Source organism: Aspergillus campestris, assembly GCF_002847485.1.
Source record: "Aspergillus campestris IBT 28561 chromosome Unknown P168scaffold_1, whole genome shotgun sequence".
NCBI classification, from domain to species: domain Eukaryota; kingdom Fungi; phylum Ascomycota; class Eurotiomycetes; order Eurotiales; family Aspergillaceae; genus Aspergillus; species Aspergillus campestris.
The window spans coordinates 427,403-442,380 of record NW_020194336.1 but is presented as its reverse complement, the minus strand read 5'-3'; the positions used below and the strand labels follow the sequence as shown (position 1 = coordinate 442,380).

Below are 14,978 nucleotides of genomic sequence, written 5' to 3'. Positions count from 1 at the left end.
AAAATAAAATAAAAAGAATAGGAATAACGAAACAAATCCTGATTCTTTCTTCCCGTCCATTTTCGGTTTTAGGCCTAACTTGGATTTCTTTTCTTCTAATAGTTTATCATTTTTCTCTCTCATTTCTACCAGCTGATCCTCTCGGTCCTTTTCTTTTGCCACGTTAGACAGCTCACGCAAGGCTCTCAACGGATCCGAACCCAGTGTCCACGATTCCTGGTCATCACAGCTGAAGAGCTACCAGACATGACAGCAAGTGGCGCGTGGCAGAAGTAAAGAAGGCAAAAGGCAAGGCAAGGCCGGAGAAAAAAGGGGGCTGATCCTGTCCCAAACCACTGGATCCCGGGAGCCGGGTTCGCTAAAACCAGGGAGATCAGCTAGATAGGGAGAAGCTGGAAAAAAAAAAAAAGTGGAAAGTGGAAAGGGTCGAAGCAAAGAAGAAATAAAAGATCATAAGGCGCAGGACACCAGGGAGGTGTGGGCCAGGTCGATCAATCAATGCGCCAATCCGCCAATCCGTTCACCCGTCAAACCGTCAATCAATTCGCCCGTCCACCACCCAATCAATTGGCCATTGAGCAGAGGTGAGGTGTTCCTGGGGTCAGTCATTGGAAAGGAGAGCCAGAGAGACGGACAGGAGACAGAGAAAGGAAGCGAGGGGGGAGCGAGAGAAGAGAGGGAGAGGGGGAAAGAGGACGAGACCGTGTGGGGACGGGTGGAGCCCTGAGCGAAGGGAACGGTGGAAAGAATGAATGGTCTGGAAGAAGTTCAATTCCCCCACATGGGAGGTGTTAATCGTGGACCATCGACCAGCAAGAATCGTAATAATTGACTCCAGCAGAAGCATCGGGCCGGTTCGCAACGGAGAGAACTAGCAAGCATGAGGGTCTAGGGAGCGGCAACCGTTCCAGCAAGTGGGATGAGAAAGGAGAAGCGGTCAGAGGAGGGCCGGATGGAAACGGTGCGATGTATCGATCGAACCGTCCTCCAATGCTTGATTTCTAGAATGTTGATCCGGTCCCAATCCTGACTGGGTGCTCGACATATCGGACTAGCATGGTTTTCTTGGTTCTGTTGCATTGTAGTAGCGGTGTACGGGGGGGGGGCAAGTACGGAGTACTTGGGGAGATCAAAGAACCAAGGTATGGTAGGGAGTCGGGTTCGAGGGGAACCCTCAAAACCACTCCACAAATCATTCTGACGATAGATGATGACAATACTGATTGATACTGCCAATTACTTCAGTAGCAGAAGCGGCATCATTATGCCGTGGATAGTGGGGGGGGGGGAATCCACAGTGAAACCGGGGCTTGCCACCATCTCCGCTCCATAGGTCGAATATTGTAGTTGTTGGAGACATCCTTGCTACAGCTGCCGCTGGGTGAGTCGTTCCTCCGGTCGTCATGAATCATGGACATGGATCATGGATTGGTTGATTTATCAGGGAGAATCAAATAATGATGAAATAATAATGATGATAGTACTAATCAAGAACAAAGAACCAAGGATCAAGATAGTCCAAGAAATGGAAGTGGAATCAGGACAAGGAACTAGTTGCCGCCGGTGCTCGGGAATCAGAGAGACAACCATGGTTCCGGCTGCGGCATCTCCGTCTTTCCGCACTCTATTTATTCATGGGTTTTTTGTTGATCCTTCACGTATATATCTACTCCGTATATTTACATCTGCTATATAAATAATCATAATATACAAATACATATAGTATGGGCTTTAAGTATATAATATCCATGCCAGAGTGATACCGACCAACAATCCGAACAAATTGTGAATATACCTGATACGGAGTCCCCGTTGGAGTCCCACGAACCGGGAACCAACAGACCATTTGAAAGATGAAAGAATGACTAGCGCGTGGCCGTTGGCGGCTGGCAGCTGCCCAAATCACCCGATCATAGCCATGCCGTGATCGTCCGTTGGGTAGGTTCATTGGCTCTGTGAGGTCCGATCGACCGCTGGATCGATGCAGTCGAAGGATTGATCTAATCGAAAAGGGGCAACATGGGAGTCGGACCTAGGGTAGCAATGGGGAAATCATTCTAGAAGGAACGTCATCTAACCACTGGCTACCGTCATCGTACACGAAATTGTTATTGTGGCGCAGGGGGGGAGTATCAATCGGAATACCCGTTTTATCTTAATATTGCCTATATATATTTTTCTAGGGTTAGGGCTAATGGGGTTTCCGTCCGAAACAGAAAAATATCAAGAGGCAAAAACTAGCACAACTTGAAACAAAAGAATATAATATTATTAACAATAAATTAATAATCGAATAAATAGATAAAGAAGACAAGAGAAGAGAAGAGAAAAGAAAAGGATTTAAAAATCTCAACTTTGCAGATAGTCCCACCCTATCAACCCCGAACTCGCCAGTTTGGGTGGAGCTCTATAGCTGCATGAAGACCGCAAGTGTGATGGCAACTTTTTGCCCTGCACCACTCCGTCAACATCTCCCAGGCCAAAATAGCGAGTGGCGTAGTAATTACTTAGCTCGTCAAAATTCCCGACCTCGATCCCTCCAAGCGCCAAGTCCAAAGCCTAGCAGAGGGACGGACCCACCTGCTTGCTTCGCTTCATGCTGGGGACGAGAATCGGGGGGCACGGCGAGACGGGAGGAAAAGATGCTTGTCGACGGTGTGACGATTGATCCTCGCTCTATTGTGAGGACGATCTTTCCAGGGAAGATAGATGGCGTTGAATGCTTTGTCCACCATGATCCTTTCATGCAGGGAAGGGGTCTGTCAGTCGAGGATTGGCTGTTTATTCCATTGTCTTCTTTCTTTTTCTGTCCTATGATTCTTTTTTCTTATTTGCTGAGAGGCGGCATTAGGCGAGCATCATCATAGGTACTAGAGCTCAACACCATGCCGATGGAGGAGGCAGGGCGAGAAAACATGGGGGCTGAAGGACATGGTACATACTGGGCATACAGCGGGGATAACGGTGTCACTGCCTGCTTGCTTTTTTCTGCACGCCCGGCAGAATACAGTACGTACATGCATACTGGGGCATATCACGACAGCAGAGATGATGTAGACCGGCTCGATTGGGCAGAGGATGCTCCGGACCCTGGTCTAGCTTGCCGAAGACGTGTTCTATTCCTATGTGGTGGTGAATATCCCATGAGCCCTTGTCCATAGCACATCTGGCTATGGTACTCCCCGGGCTGGTGTATCTGGGCTGAATAGGCTTGCCACTGATGCTGGCGTCTTGCAGAATATGAAGATTGTGAGGCGGAGGGGGAGAATCATAAAAATAGAAACGTATATCGTCTGTCCCAATGAAAAAGCATATCGCGCTCTGGGGGTACAAAGGACCGTCACTATAAATGCAAGATGGCCTTCTTTGCGCTGGTTAGCTTTCGTTCGGATGGCAGCATCGGTACTCGTTGATGACAGATAATTGACAGCAGTCGTCAACATTTCCATGCATCTTGATCCCTTCACCCGGAGCATTATGGTTGAAGATTCTGTTCCACGTCAGGAACAGGAATAGCTCTCACCGTCACCACCATACTACCACCACCGTCACCACCACCACTACTACTACGACAGACACAACACAGTGCTCACCTTCGAGTCCTACCCTACCTGTCCAGATGCATGAAATCCCATCGAGAATCTCTCACATCATACCCTGATTTGGTCTGACCTGGCTAACAAGATCAACCGCTAGCACGCACAAACAACACAGCGCATCCAGCCCGTTACGGCAATCGCAAGACTCACGCCATATTGATCGATCATTCCCTTCTCCTCGATTTCCGGCCTGGTCACCGACCTACTCACTGAATAGGAAGTAGGTGTCTGTCTCGCATTTCAGATACTGACCTCAAAGCCTCGGTCTCCCGCCGGCTAAGTCTATGTATGTCTCAATCACAAGTTTACAACAAGGCACGAGAATGCCCGAGATCGCCCACGACAGACGTGACTTGTCATTCCAACAGATATGCACCTGGCCAGAATATTGACTTTTACTTACTTTTATTGATAATTTGTTCATCCACTGTCTTGCTCTCTCTTTCTTTCTTTCCTTCTTTCTCTCCCCCATCCCGTCTTCCGTTCTGCCTTTCTAACTATCTACCTTTCCTGGCCCAACAACACACCGTTACCAAATCCCTAGACTAAGCTGCACACCATAGTCACCTAGCCCGTCTCCACGCGGCCGGTTAGCCCCAAGACACCCAGCTAGCCAGCCAGCCAGTCAGTCACTTAATCGGCTGAACAACGGTTGCAGAAGAAATGCGCTATCACCGACCAACTAACTAGTTTAGGAGAGAGATCTCGATGAACAACACTAGGGGGTTGATTGGTTGTCAGGTGCGGAGTTGCCGAGTAAGTAGTACCAATTTGCTAGACACTACGACACTATATGGAGACCCAGACCCATAAGCATGGGGAGATAGATTGGATTGAGGGGCTGGTTGGGCTGGTATTGGTATTGGTGTTAGTGGGGTCTCTTCTCTTTCTTTCTTCGTCTCTCTATCCCCTTCCCTCCCTCTCTCTCACTTTCTCTCAGAGGGACTGTGTGTGTATGTGTATGTGTGTACAACACCAATCCACCATCCATCCCTATCCAGGCAAGAGCAGAAAAGACAAGAGAAAAGGAATGGTCCGAAATGCAGTGCACAGCCGCGCCGACAGCGCAAGCACCGCAATAAGTACAGTACCTAGGTACCTAGGTACCTACCTAGTAACGATTCAAATGGGGGCCAAGCGGGAAGGAAGGGAAGATCGCATGTAGAACCTGCAGCCAGAGAAAAATCGACGTGTTACACTCCTACTTGCAGGATTCGACTTTCCTTATTCCCGGCGTGTCTGTCTAGGAGATACACATACTCTCTCACACAGAGCCCGAAAGAAAGAAAGCAACATAGATAGATAGAGGGAGGGAGCGGGGGTAAGATCGAGGACTTGCAAGAAGGAACAGGTCTAGGAGGGGGGGTAAAAGAGTGGGGGATGACATGACATGACATGATAATTTTGAACGTGTCATTCGCACTTTGCTTTGCTTTATCCTCGGTGGTATTGGGTCCCCCTCCTTGTCTTACTTTTTCTTGATTTTTTTTTTCTCTCCTGTTATCGTTGTATACACATCAACTTACTAAATGGGGCCGGACACCCGGGACGGACTAATTGATTGACTGATTCACGTCCAGGGTGGATAAGATGGATAGATGGGACTAGACTAGCGCGACCAAGGTCAAGGATAAGTAATAGTACAGTATACTTACCTACCTAGGGTCATAGTGAGGGGTAACAATTTGCTAAGTGAATGAGGGATTGCTCAGTGTCAGGGAGCGAGGCGGCTATTTGGTGTCTGAGCGCGAGGGCGCGCGATGCGGTTTATCTATCGGATTTGGGCTGGTTGGGGTGATCTGCGGAGGGATTGATTTTGGGGTAGATTTGGGGTTTAGCCTTAGGTAGGCAGGTTGGGTAATTTAGATGACTGTGGTATGGGAATGATGCGTATGGTGATAGTGATATCAGGTTTATCCGCTACGAGAAGGTCGAGTGGCATAAGGAAAAAGTATATCATGGGTATCAAATGTCCAATGAAGAGAGACGCTGGGTCTGTTGCTTGCTATCCTGGTCCTACGAACAGTGAATGCAAGCCATACGGCCTGCTATGTTCAATGTAACACGTTTCTTGGTTTACTAGATAACGCATCGTAAAACGTTCATACCGGTATCATACGGGCCCACAAAGCAAGGCAAGACATCGTCTCCACCTCAGCGGACTTGTTTTTTTGCTTGAAGCTTGATTTTTCTTGTCACCAGCACCTACCTAGCGCTTAGTTGGCGATGGCGTGGGCACGGCGGCGGTCACGCTCCTCAGCAATGGAGAGCTAGAACATGTTAGTCTCAACTCCTGGGTTTGAGAGGTATATCGGAAGAAATTGCATACCTTGACACCCTTGCCCTTGGGGAGGGAGATCCAGGGGCGCTCCTGGCCGATGACGAACACGTTGGACTCGCGGGTAGCGAAGGTGTTGTCAATGGCATCCTTGACGTGGACGATGTTGAAACCACCATCGTGACGCTCACGGTGGGTGACAACACCAACACGACCCATGTTACGACCACCGGTGACCATGCAGACAACGCCGGTATCGAAGTGGACGAAGTCGGAGATCTTGCCAGTGGCGAGCTCAACCTTCACGGTGTCGTTGACCTTGATGGCGGGGTCGGGGTAGCGGATGCTATAGAAGTCCTTGTTAGCTTGCAATGTTCCAAATCGGAGACCTTACTGCCTCCAGCAACGGGGGGAAAGTTCATTCGTCCTCCGCCGATCAACCAAAGCTTGGTCCAACGACTGAATGACACGGAACTTGTGGAGAGCATTGAACTCACGTTCTCGCATCGTGCGTAACCAAGAATGGGATCCCGCCCTTGCCGAGCTGCACACGCTTGACCTTGCAGAGCTTGTACTCAGCCTCCTCGGCCTGGATGCGGTGCACGGTGAAGCGGCCCTTGGTGTCGTAGATGAGACGGAAGTTCTCGCCGGTCTTCTCAAGACCGATGACATCCATGAAGCCAGCGGGGAAGGTGACGTCGGTGCGGACCTTGCCGTCAACCTTGACCAGACGCTGCATCATGATGGACTTGACCTCGCGGCCGTTGAGAGCGTACTTCAGACTGTAAACCAAAACCCGTCAGTAATCCAACCCTTTTCTATCTGCCGAGTCGTTGGAGTCGTACCGGTTGCGAATGAAGACGATCAGGGGCAGGCAGTCCCGGAGCTTGTGAGGACCGGGAGAGGCCTTGGGGGCATAGGTCCCGGACATCTTGTCCAGGAGCCAGTGCGAGGGCGCGCTAAGGCGCTTCTGGTGCTTCTTACTGTAGAGGACATCCTTGTTAGTTGCGTTGCTTCAAATACACGATACCCATGATATCGTTTCAAGGTCGTCCTAATTGCGCCCTGCGACCAGCTCCATCGAATAAATTCTCTGGAAAATATCACAGAGCGCACCAGAATCAACCCCTGCTGAATGGGAGATTATAACTCACGGTCCGCGAGGCATCTTGTCTGCTTTGTCGACTTGAACCCGGTTAGTTGTCGAAGTGTCGCGAAGGAAGAAAAGCAGTCGACGGCCGAAGGCTTTAGACCACTTACCGCTCCACTGCGAATTTTGCTTAGCGAAGGCTGCTAGTGGGGTGAGCCCTAACGCTAGTACTGTTCTAGCGCCGCCCTATTACCCGCATTCGGTTAGCGTGTGACCCAACCAGTTAGTCTTCAACGCTTATGTAACAGTCACATGACTCGATATCTAATCGACTCTAGCAATGGCGTTGTGTTCGATTGGACAAGATAGGTATAGATGTCTAGGTATCTGCAGGCTAATATCTAATATAATTTTAATCGCTTCAACGGCATACGCTATACTGTCTTAGATGTAGCCCTTGATGACAGCAACCTCGGCGTTGAGGATAGACGACCCGGCCGCTCCGATGACAGTGTTGTGCGAAAGCGCAGCGAACCTAAGATCGAAGAAGCCGCCCTGGACGCCTTCGCGCACGCGACCGACGCTGACGGTGTAGCCGTGCGAGATATCGCGGTCCAGGCGCGGTTGGGGACGGTCAGGCTCATCGAAGACCTTGATGGCCTGCTGCGGTGCCGACGGGGCACCCAGCTTTTGTGCTTCGGACTGATACTCCCTCATGGCTTCGACCACTTGCTCCGCGCTTGGGCCGGGGCGGTTCTTGAACCGCAGCGACACGAACGCCATGTGGCCGTCCGTGACGCCTACCCGGGTGCATGTGGCGCCGATTCTGAGACCGGACTGTTCCTCGAAGGCAGTGGCTTCGGCGTTCAGAGAGCCCAGGATCTTCTGGGCCTCGTTCTCCATCTTATCCTCCTCGCCGCTGATGTAGGGAATGACGTTGTCCAGGATGTCCATGCTGGGGACACCGGGGTATCCACCTCCCGACAACGCCTGCTCGGTGAAGACCTCCACCTCCTCGACGGGCCCGAACTTGGCCTGGAGAGCCGCGAACGGAATAACCACGCCAATCACAGCACAGTTCGAGTTGCACACCAAGAAACCCTTCTTGAGGCCGAAGTGCTTTCTTTGATGGGGAATCAAGTCCAGATGTTGGGGGTTGACGGTGGGGACGACCAGGGGGACGGTGGGGTGCTTGCGGTAGTTCTTAGCGTTCGAGAAGACAGGGATATCGGCCTTGATGAATTCCATTTCTATAATGCGCATATTAGTCCTAGTCCTTCGTGCTCTAGTGAGCCACAACGTACCAGTTTCGCCCGCAATATCGCTATTAAGCCCGGAGAAGACCAGATCGCAGTCGGCGAACTGCTCAGCCCTGCAGTCTCGCAGAACAAGGTTGCTCAGTCGCTCGGACATGGCCGTGCTCTGCTTCCACTTCACGGCATCTTTGTAGGCTTTTCCGGCGGAGCGGCTCGAGGCACCGACGGCCTGGAGCTCCAGGAACGGGTGGTCGGCGAGCAGGAGGATGAATCGTTGGCCCACCGATCCGGTGGCACCGAGGATACCTAATCAAATCAGCCTTATCCCAGTGTGTTGGGCTGGAATGTCCCGTACCGCACTTTTTCTTGGGGTAGGTGGTCATTTTGTCGGTAATATAGAATCGGCCCAATCTGCTATTAGATTAACAATCTGGTCTCATTATTCGCGTGCATTGAACCATGAGCATTGCGACATGTCTCCATCTCCGAGAATTCAAGCCGGACTCAATTGCAGGGCTGCTCGAGAGTACCATGGACGGACTCCATGCCCCGCAGATGCGACAGGAACTGATGCTCGAAGTCACTGATGTAATGACATGCCGATCTTCCGCGTATAGGCTCAAATACAAACGTGCACTCTCAACAAGAGGAGAAAAGCAGCACTTACCAGTTCAATTGGTGATTGTTCAGAGAGATCCCAGGTGGCAACGAGAACCGTCAAGACGGGAACTGCGATGTCGCTTTGGCGGGCAGTTCGTTGCCCCGCCATGAGTCATCCTCCTATTACTAACTCACCGGGTTCCTGTCCTATATCGGCTGTGGGTCTTAATTGAACTTGATCTACATAACGGAGAAGACAATTTTTATATGTTGAAGTGTTATGGCGATTTCTATAGTCTATCATAAATGCATGAAAGTATACAAGACCCCTGCAGCCGGCCTCTACAGAGCTCACTTCTTAGCAGCCTTTGCACAATGGGATATATACAGGATTCTATCAGATAATAACTTATTGTTCCGGTTCACTTTCATGGTCAAAGATCTTGCCAGGGTTCAGCAACCAGTTAGGGTCGAGGGACCTCTTGATGCTCCGCATCACGTCAATTGTACACGGGCCGAGCTCTTTGCGGAGAGAGCCCTTCTTACCCAACCCAACGCCATGCTCGCCCTAGAAGAAGTTAGATGATTCTGCTAAACGGCTTGATTTCGGGGTGACTTACAGTGCACGAGCCTTCCATTTCTAGAGCGCGGTCAACCATATCGTGGACGACCTTCTCGACGCGCTCCCGCTCTACCGGGTCATTCCGATCGTACATGATACTCGAGTGGAAGTTTCCGTCGCCGATATGTCCGAGGATGCTAGCGAACAACCCCAAATCGTCAAGCTCCTTCTTGGAGATGTCTAAATCTATTAGCGAAGCCTGGAAGAAAGGGAAAGAGCTACGTACCGATGATTTCCGGCAGCCTGGAGACCGGCACAGCGACATCAGTCGACCAGATCTCGGAACCCTCCTTTCTCAGCGCCATCATGCTCCATAACGACTGTTTCCGCGCGGACCATAGGTCATGTGCCTCTCGCTCGGTTTTGGCAAACTCAAAGGTATCAGCCTTATTCCCTTGGGCGAGTTTGGTGGTCAGGGCGATGCTATCGGCAACCCCAGCGGTTGTTCCCGAGAACTTGAAGAAAAGAGTAGGCTGCTTCTTCCACGACCGCCCTGTGCCGCCGGCGCGGTTGATCACGTCCATCTGGACATCGTCTAAGATTTCCATGCACTGCACGGGGATACCCTTTTTGATCAACTGCATAGCAGTAGACGCTGCATCGTGCATCGTCAGGAAAGACACCACCCCGACTCGGGTTTGTTCCGGGACCGGTGCCAGCTTGAGTGTGGCCTCGGTGACTATTCCCAGAGTTCCTTCCGAGCCGACAAACAGTCCCGTCAAGTTGTAGCCTGCAGAGGTTTTGCGCGGACGCTTCCGGGTCTTCATGATGCGACCGTCCGCCAAAACCACGGTCAGGTTGATCACCCAGTCCTTCATGGTGCCGTATCGCACCGCATTCGTCCCGCTGCAGTTCGTGCCGATCATACCACCAATCATAGCCGACGGGCCAGGATCAACGGGGAAGAACAGACCGCTATCCTTGATCTTCTCGTTCAAGTCCATCCACTGAATGGAAGGCTGCACGACGATATCCAAGTCATCCTCATGCAGCTCCAAGATCTTATTCATGTCTGCGAAATCGATCGTCATCCCCCCGTAGGGAGCGGAGAAGTTGGCTTCGAGACTGGAACCCCCGGAGTAAGGAACCATGGGCATCTTGTATTTGTGGCAGATTTTGGCAATCTCGGAGACTTCTTCTGTGGACTTGGGATACGCAATGGCGACGGGGAGGCGCTCCGCGTTGACACTGGACCATTCGGAAAAGCCATGCAGTTGGAGGTCATCCTCGTCGGTGCTGACCACGTCTTCGCCTAGCTTGGATCTGACTTCTGCGATCGCCTATTCTCATACCGGTTAAAAACATGCGTTGGATGCGAAGTAGTAGTGATGGCGGGGGTCTCACCTTTTCGAAATCCGCCACTGACCCGTACTGGAGTGGACTGGACTTTTGCGACGGTGTCGACCGCGTGGTGGTCGCTAAGGTGTAACCAACTCCCGCGGCCAAAGCGGAGACAAGAGCCACCCGACCTGCCGACCAAGAGCTCGATGTTGACCCTGATTTCGAACCGTCTTTGTGCGCGCCTTCTCCATTACTTGTCGTGCTATTCCAACGAGCGACTCTCGCCGACGAGGAGAAACTCTGCGGGAGGTTGGGCCGACGGGGATTGATCGCGCGGGGGCATGCGGGGAGGCCCCGAGAGAGTGCAAGAACCGGTCGCATGACTCTTGCAACACAAGAACAAGGGAGAAAATAGTATAGAGGCGTAAGGCGTAAGACGTACTAATCTCCAGCAATGTGATGATGATTGATCTCCTTTATGGTATGCTCCTGACCATGATGTAACGGGGAACCTCCTCGCTTCACGTCACCCCTTAGGAGACCACGCCATTCGGAGCAATAATTGTAAGCCCGTCGGTAACTATTCGGCCGAGAGTGTTCTTGATAAGAAGAGGGGAAGCAGGAAACCCGGAGTAATGACAAGTCCTCCGACCCCACCACCAATTAATCCCGAATTTACCGAGCTTTCTATATCCAGTTTATCCACCCGATCGGGTCAAGTCCGACTATCCGTACGGGAGGCGGAATAATTCCATGTAATGCTGTCCTGTCTTTTCTATTATTATATTCGTTATTTTATTGTTTATTCTAGTTTATTTATTTCTCTTTTCCTCTCATATCTTCAAAAGAGTGGACATATCAGTCTACCACTCATTGGAGGTGGATTCTCTGTCCAGAACATAGCTGGCAGTGTACCGGTAAAGCGCTGGTAGCCTGGTACACAGATCTCGGCTAGCGGCGTGTTGAGAATTCGCGCATGGAGCAAACATTCTGTGGAGGACTGGACCCCAGGCAGGGGCTTCCCAGCACTAAAGACACCCTAACTTTATCTTAAAGCGCTCGAGGGGTGGGATGCTGTGTGCGATTGGCTGTGGTTCTGGCTGGTGGGTCAGGGACCTTTCATCGCTTTGACGTTCTCCATAGTTAGTAAGACCCTGATTACTGAGTTTGGGTGGGTTGTCCGGTTGGTAAGATGAGTGGTTTTACTGTTAGAAATCAGCAATAATGTCTCACTGATTTTTTGCGGTATTCTAGATTCTCTCCTGCTCTATCATCAGGAGAAAGATACACTGTCTAGCTAGTTGCTCACAACAAGTTAGTGGGTAGAGATAGGGCCAATGCGCTACAGGTCCCTAACAGTCGCTGTTTGTGTTTATAGTATGAAGAGATGCCACTTGAGACACCCAAAAATGCATAAATCTCCATATTGAAGAAGTATTTATATTGCGCACCATACGTCAATTGTAGTAGACGGAAACTCAGATGGTATACAAGTAGTTTTTTTGAAGCCATCCAGATCACGAGCCAAGACAGATTGTTGCGGGGGCAACGGACCGGTCCGAAAATAATCATCATTCTTCCCACCTCCAACGAAGCTCGTGCCACCACGCCGAAAGAATCCAAGATCGATCGGCGACAGATTGAGGGACTCATAGTTCATTCTAGTTGTATAATCCATGAAAGAGGTTCTTGAGTAGCCATGTCGGACCAATCGATCGCGTTGGGCCGCGAAGTGGAGCGCTTGATAACAGCCCCATATGCACCCTCTCTCCAGGTAACATGATGTCCCCGCTCTCGTGCCCCTCTTATGTTGGCATCGTATAGTTTGATTGATCATCTTTTCTTAGGATCTCTATGGCATTACTCAAAGTTGCTCTTTGGGCGTAATCCAGTCCTGGGCCTCGCGCAAACCGTGTCAGATCGGGGCTCTGGCTGACGTCGTCGTCGACGGTCTGTCCCGGTCGAACTTTGCGGTGCGCCTACTTGGGGCTTTCGGTAGGTTTTGCTCTTATAGGTGACAGGCCTGCTCTAAGACTATGCAGCGCGTGTTGAGTCCTTCCGTAATGTTTTATTGGAGCGTCATCCCCAATTATTAGACCTATTTCTGCAAAAGGCCATTGAAGATGGAGAATTCCAGGTTGGTCATCTCAAGTCTCCTCCGCTTTCTTGACGCCATGGAAGCGGCATGGACAAAACTAAGTTATTGTTCCCGCCATAGTATATCTCCACGTCTAGTGCCATGCTATCATCGCCTGTCCCGGACAACTTCATCGTCCCAGCACGTCTTGCGCCATTCATCACCAAGCTGATCTCCTTGGTCAAAGAAGCTCCATGCACAGAGAGCATTGGTCCTGTATACCAGCTCACTGCTTCGTTGCAAACATGTCCCCGAGCGCTATGCGAGATCCCCTCGGAAGTTATGTCTAGCCTCCAAATTGAGCTCACGAGGATGTTACGCAATTTCGAGGACCATATGGGAAACCTCTTTTGTCTGGCAACCTTTGCCCGCATTGCTTCCTCACAGAAGACCGGGGCTGTTGATAAGCATTCCCAGTCAACTCCCTCTTGGCTCCAGAGTATCCAGCATTTCTTCGGTCCCAAGCGAGGATTGAAAACCTTGGATCTCGTGTTCTTGCGTGTCATCCTTGCTTGCTCGGCGAGCTGCAACAACTTGACGACCGATCAAGCTGTGGAGAGTATCAAGTTAGCCATCGAGATTTGTGACACTGTTGAAACGAAACAGAAAGAGGACTGGATCAAGGCCAACTCACCCAAGATTTCCAAGCTCTGTGAGAAGGTGGCAAGGGAAGATATTGACGATCGAGTTCAGGTTCTGGTGAGTATTGAGCCAGTTGGTAATTCTATATTGAGTTTTGTTACTGAAACCACTAGGGTATTACATATCTTGTCTCCCTCATTCCAACAGCAACCATGTCCCCTGAGATACCGCGACTCGCACTCCAGTGGTTGCTCTCACAGAAAAGTGGGCGCGCTCTGGAGGTTTTGCCAGCAAATACCATCCCACGCTTAGTGGAGGCAAATGCTGTAAGTGACAGTCTAAAGATCTTGAAGGCTGTACTGACGCATCAAAGATCCGCTTAGGGAGCCCCGCGATAAGTGGCATCCTGGACTACGTGGTTTCGTCGCTCAAAACAGAAATTGGGGATGACCCCAATTATATGGGCACTCTGCAGCTCGCGCGACTGTTGCTCTTTGGCCTGCAGAAAGTCGTACCACAGCTCTCAGAATCTGCAGGGTTAGAACCGATAGTCGCATGCAGCGGAGCCGTAGAGCAACTCACTCAAAGCTTTCCAAAACAGCCGGCCCATTCTCTTTGTCAGGGAGCCAGCTCCTGCTATTGTTCCGCTGCCGCGCTACAAAATGGATTGCTCTGTGAGCTATTCGATCTTCACACCCAATCCTCAATTCTACAATGTAAAAATGAGAAGACATTCGAAATGCCTGGGGTGATGGCTTTCAGCACCATCATGTCAAGGGCTTCAAAAATGATTCCGGAGAACAAGTGTCTCTTCTCCACAAGAGCACCACTCCAGCTGCAAACCGATCGTCCCACTCCGAGAATCCGCAAAGCCTCTCGTGCTGTAAGGCAAGACTGGAGGGCAAGTCTGGCTGAGACACTCATGGCAAGTGCACGCACCTCACATGACGATATGATGCATAAGCTAGACGGCGTTTGTTACGATCTTGAAAGCCGCTGCCAAAGCATAGAGACTCCCTTGAAAATAGTGGAAGAAGAACGCGACAGATTCTCTCTAGAAGCACAGGCTACGAAGCAACAAAATACCGACCTGGGGCTCCAGCTCCAGCAGGCGACTGACACAATTGCTCGACTTGAACAGGATATTGCACGTCTGGAGAATCATGCAGAAAATGTTACTGTCCGCGTTGAAGAACTCTCAGCAAGTCTCGATGCATCTCACCAGGAGCTGGAAGACCAAAAACATACTTCCCAAGAAGAGGCTGACAGAGAGCGTGAAAGGTCCCGTAGCAGGGAGCTGGATCTGATTGCTTCCGTCACGGAACAGGAAGAACGCGTGGATACGCTCTACGAAGAAATCAGAGTCGAAAAGGAGCAGAACTGCAGATTACAACAAGAACTTGAAACTACTGAGCGTCAACGCTCGGATTTTACGAGAGAAAATGAGTCGTTGAAAGAAGATCTGGACAAACTCGGGAAAGATAATGAGGAAAAGCAAAGTCTCCTCGACGCTAAAGACGAGGAGATCCAACA

General features: G+C 50.6%; 5 protein-coding genes across 5 annotated transcripts; 2 read left to right on the top strand and 3 right to left on the bottom strand.

Moving 5' to 3' along the window:
- Nucleotides 1-5,722: 5,722 nt before the first annotated feature.
- P168DRAFT_323058 (40S ribosomal protein eS4) lies at nucleotides 5,723-7,045 on the bottom strand (the record flags this gene model as incomplete). Its single annotated transcript, XM_024840638.1, has 5 exons — nucleotides 5,723-5,869; nucleotides 5,929-6,223; nucleotides 6,375-6,659; nucleotides 6,723-6,860; nucleotides 7,032-7,045. 5 exons carry the CDS (start codon nucleotides 7,043-7,045, stop codon nucleotides 5,816-5,818), a joined length of 786 nt encoding a protein of 261 aa, XP_024696428.1. The 3' UTR covers nucleotides 5,723-5,815.
- A 248-nt stretch (nucleotides 7,046-7,293) lies between these two features.
- Nucleotides 7,294-8,908, bottom strand: P168DRAFT_245967 (aspartate-semialdehyde dehydrogenase family protein). The gene is made up of 3 exons (XM_024834026.1): nucleotides 8,579-8,908; nucleotides 8,272-8,529; nucleotides 7,294-8,217 (listed from the first exon to the last, which is right to left on the bottom strand). The coding sequence occupies exons 1-3, from the start codon at nucleotides 8,604-8,606 to the stop codon at nucleotides 7,412-7,414; spliced, it is 1,092 nt and encodes a 363-aa protein (XP_024696427.1). The 5' UTR covers nucleotides 8,607-8,908; the 3' UTR covers nucleotides 7,294-7,411.
- Nucleotides 8,576-9,028, top strand: P168DRAFT_3184 (uncharacterized protein). Its single transcript, XM_024840197.1, has one exon. It carries the CDS (start codon nucleotides 8,683-8,685, stop codon nucleotides 8,992-8,994), a length of 312 nt encoding a protein of 103 aa, XP_024696426.1. The 5' UTR covers nucleotides 8,576-8,682; the 3' UTR covers nucleotides 8,995-9,028.
- A 204-nt stretch (nucleotides 9,029-9,232) lies between these two features.
- On the bottom strand, nucleotides 9,233-11,282 carry P168DRAFT_323056 (FAD-binding oxidoreductase; the record flags this gene model as incomplete). Its single annotated transcript, XM_024840637.1, has 4 exons — nucleotides 10,790-11,282; nucleotides 9,672-10,725; nucleotides 9,444-9,625; nucleotides 9,233-9,391 (listed from the first exon to the last, which is right to left on the bottom strand). The coding sequence occupies exons 1-4, from the start codon at nucleotides 11,105-11,107 to the stop codon at nucleotides 9,233-9,235; spliced, it is 1,713 nt and encodes a 570-aa protein (XP_024696425.1). The 5' UTR covers nucleotides 11,108-11,282.
- Nucleotides 11,283-12,345: 1,063 nt separating this feature from the next.
- On the top strand, nucleotides 12,346-12,937 carry P168DRAFT_3101 (uncharacterized protein). The gene is made up of 3 exons (XM_024839368.1): nucleotides 12,346-12,500; nucleotides 12,574-12,721; nucleotides 12,769-12,937. Exons 1-3 carry the CDS (start codon nucleotides 12,426-12,428, stop codon nucleotides 12,894-12,896), a joined length of 351 nt encoding a protein of 116 aa, XP_024696424.1. The 5' UTR covers nucleotides 12,346-12,425; the 3' UTR covers nucleotides 12,897-12,937.
- The last annotated feature ends 2,041 nt before the right edge of the window (nucleotides 12,938-14,978 follow it).

Coding starts and splice junctions, on each gene's coding strand:
- P168DRAFT_245967 (XM_024834026.1), bottom strand. CDS start 8,606: ATGACCACCTACCCCAAGAAAAAGTGCG. Junction 8,530..8,578: donor CTACCCCAAGAAAAAGTGCG/GTACGGGACATT, acceptor TGATTTGATTAG/GTATCCTCGGTGCCACCGGA. Junction 8,218..8,271: donor CGATATTGCGGGCGAAACTG/GTACGTTGTGGC, acceptor TGCGCATTATAG/AAATGGAATTCATCAAGGCC.
- P168DRAFT_3184 (XM_024840197.1), top strand. CDS start 8,683: ATGAGCATTGCGACATGTCTCCATCTCCGAGAATTCAAGCCGGACTCA.
- P168DRAFT_3101 (XM_024839368.1), top strand. CDS start 12,426: ATGTCGGACCAATCGATCGCGTTGGGCCGCGAAGTGGAGCGCTTGATA. Junction 12,501..12,573: donor CATATGCACCCTCTCTCCAG/GTAACATGATGT, acceptor ATCTTTTCTTAG/GATCTCTATGGCATTACTCA. Junction 12,722..12,768: donor GCGCCTACTTGGGGCTTTCG/GTAGGTTTTGCT, acceptor AAGACTATGCAG/CGCGTGTTGAGTCCTTCCGT.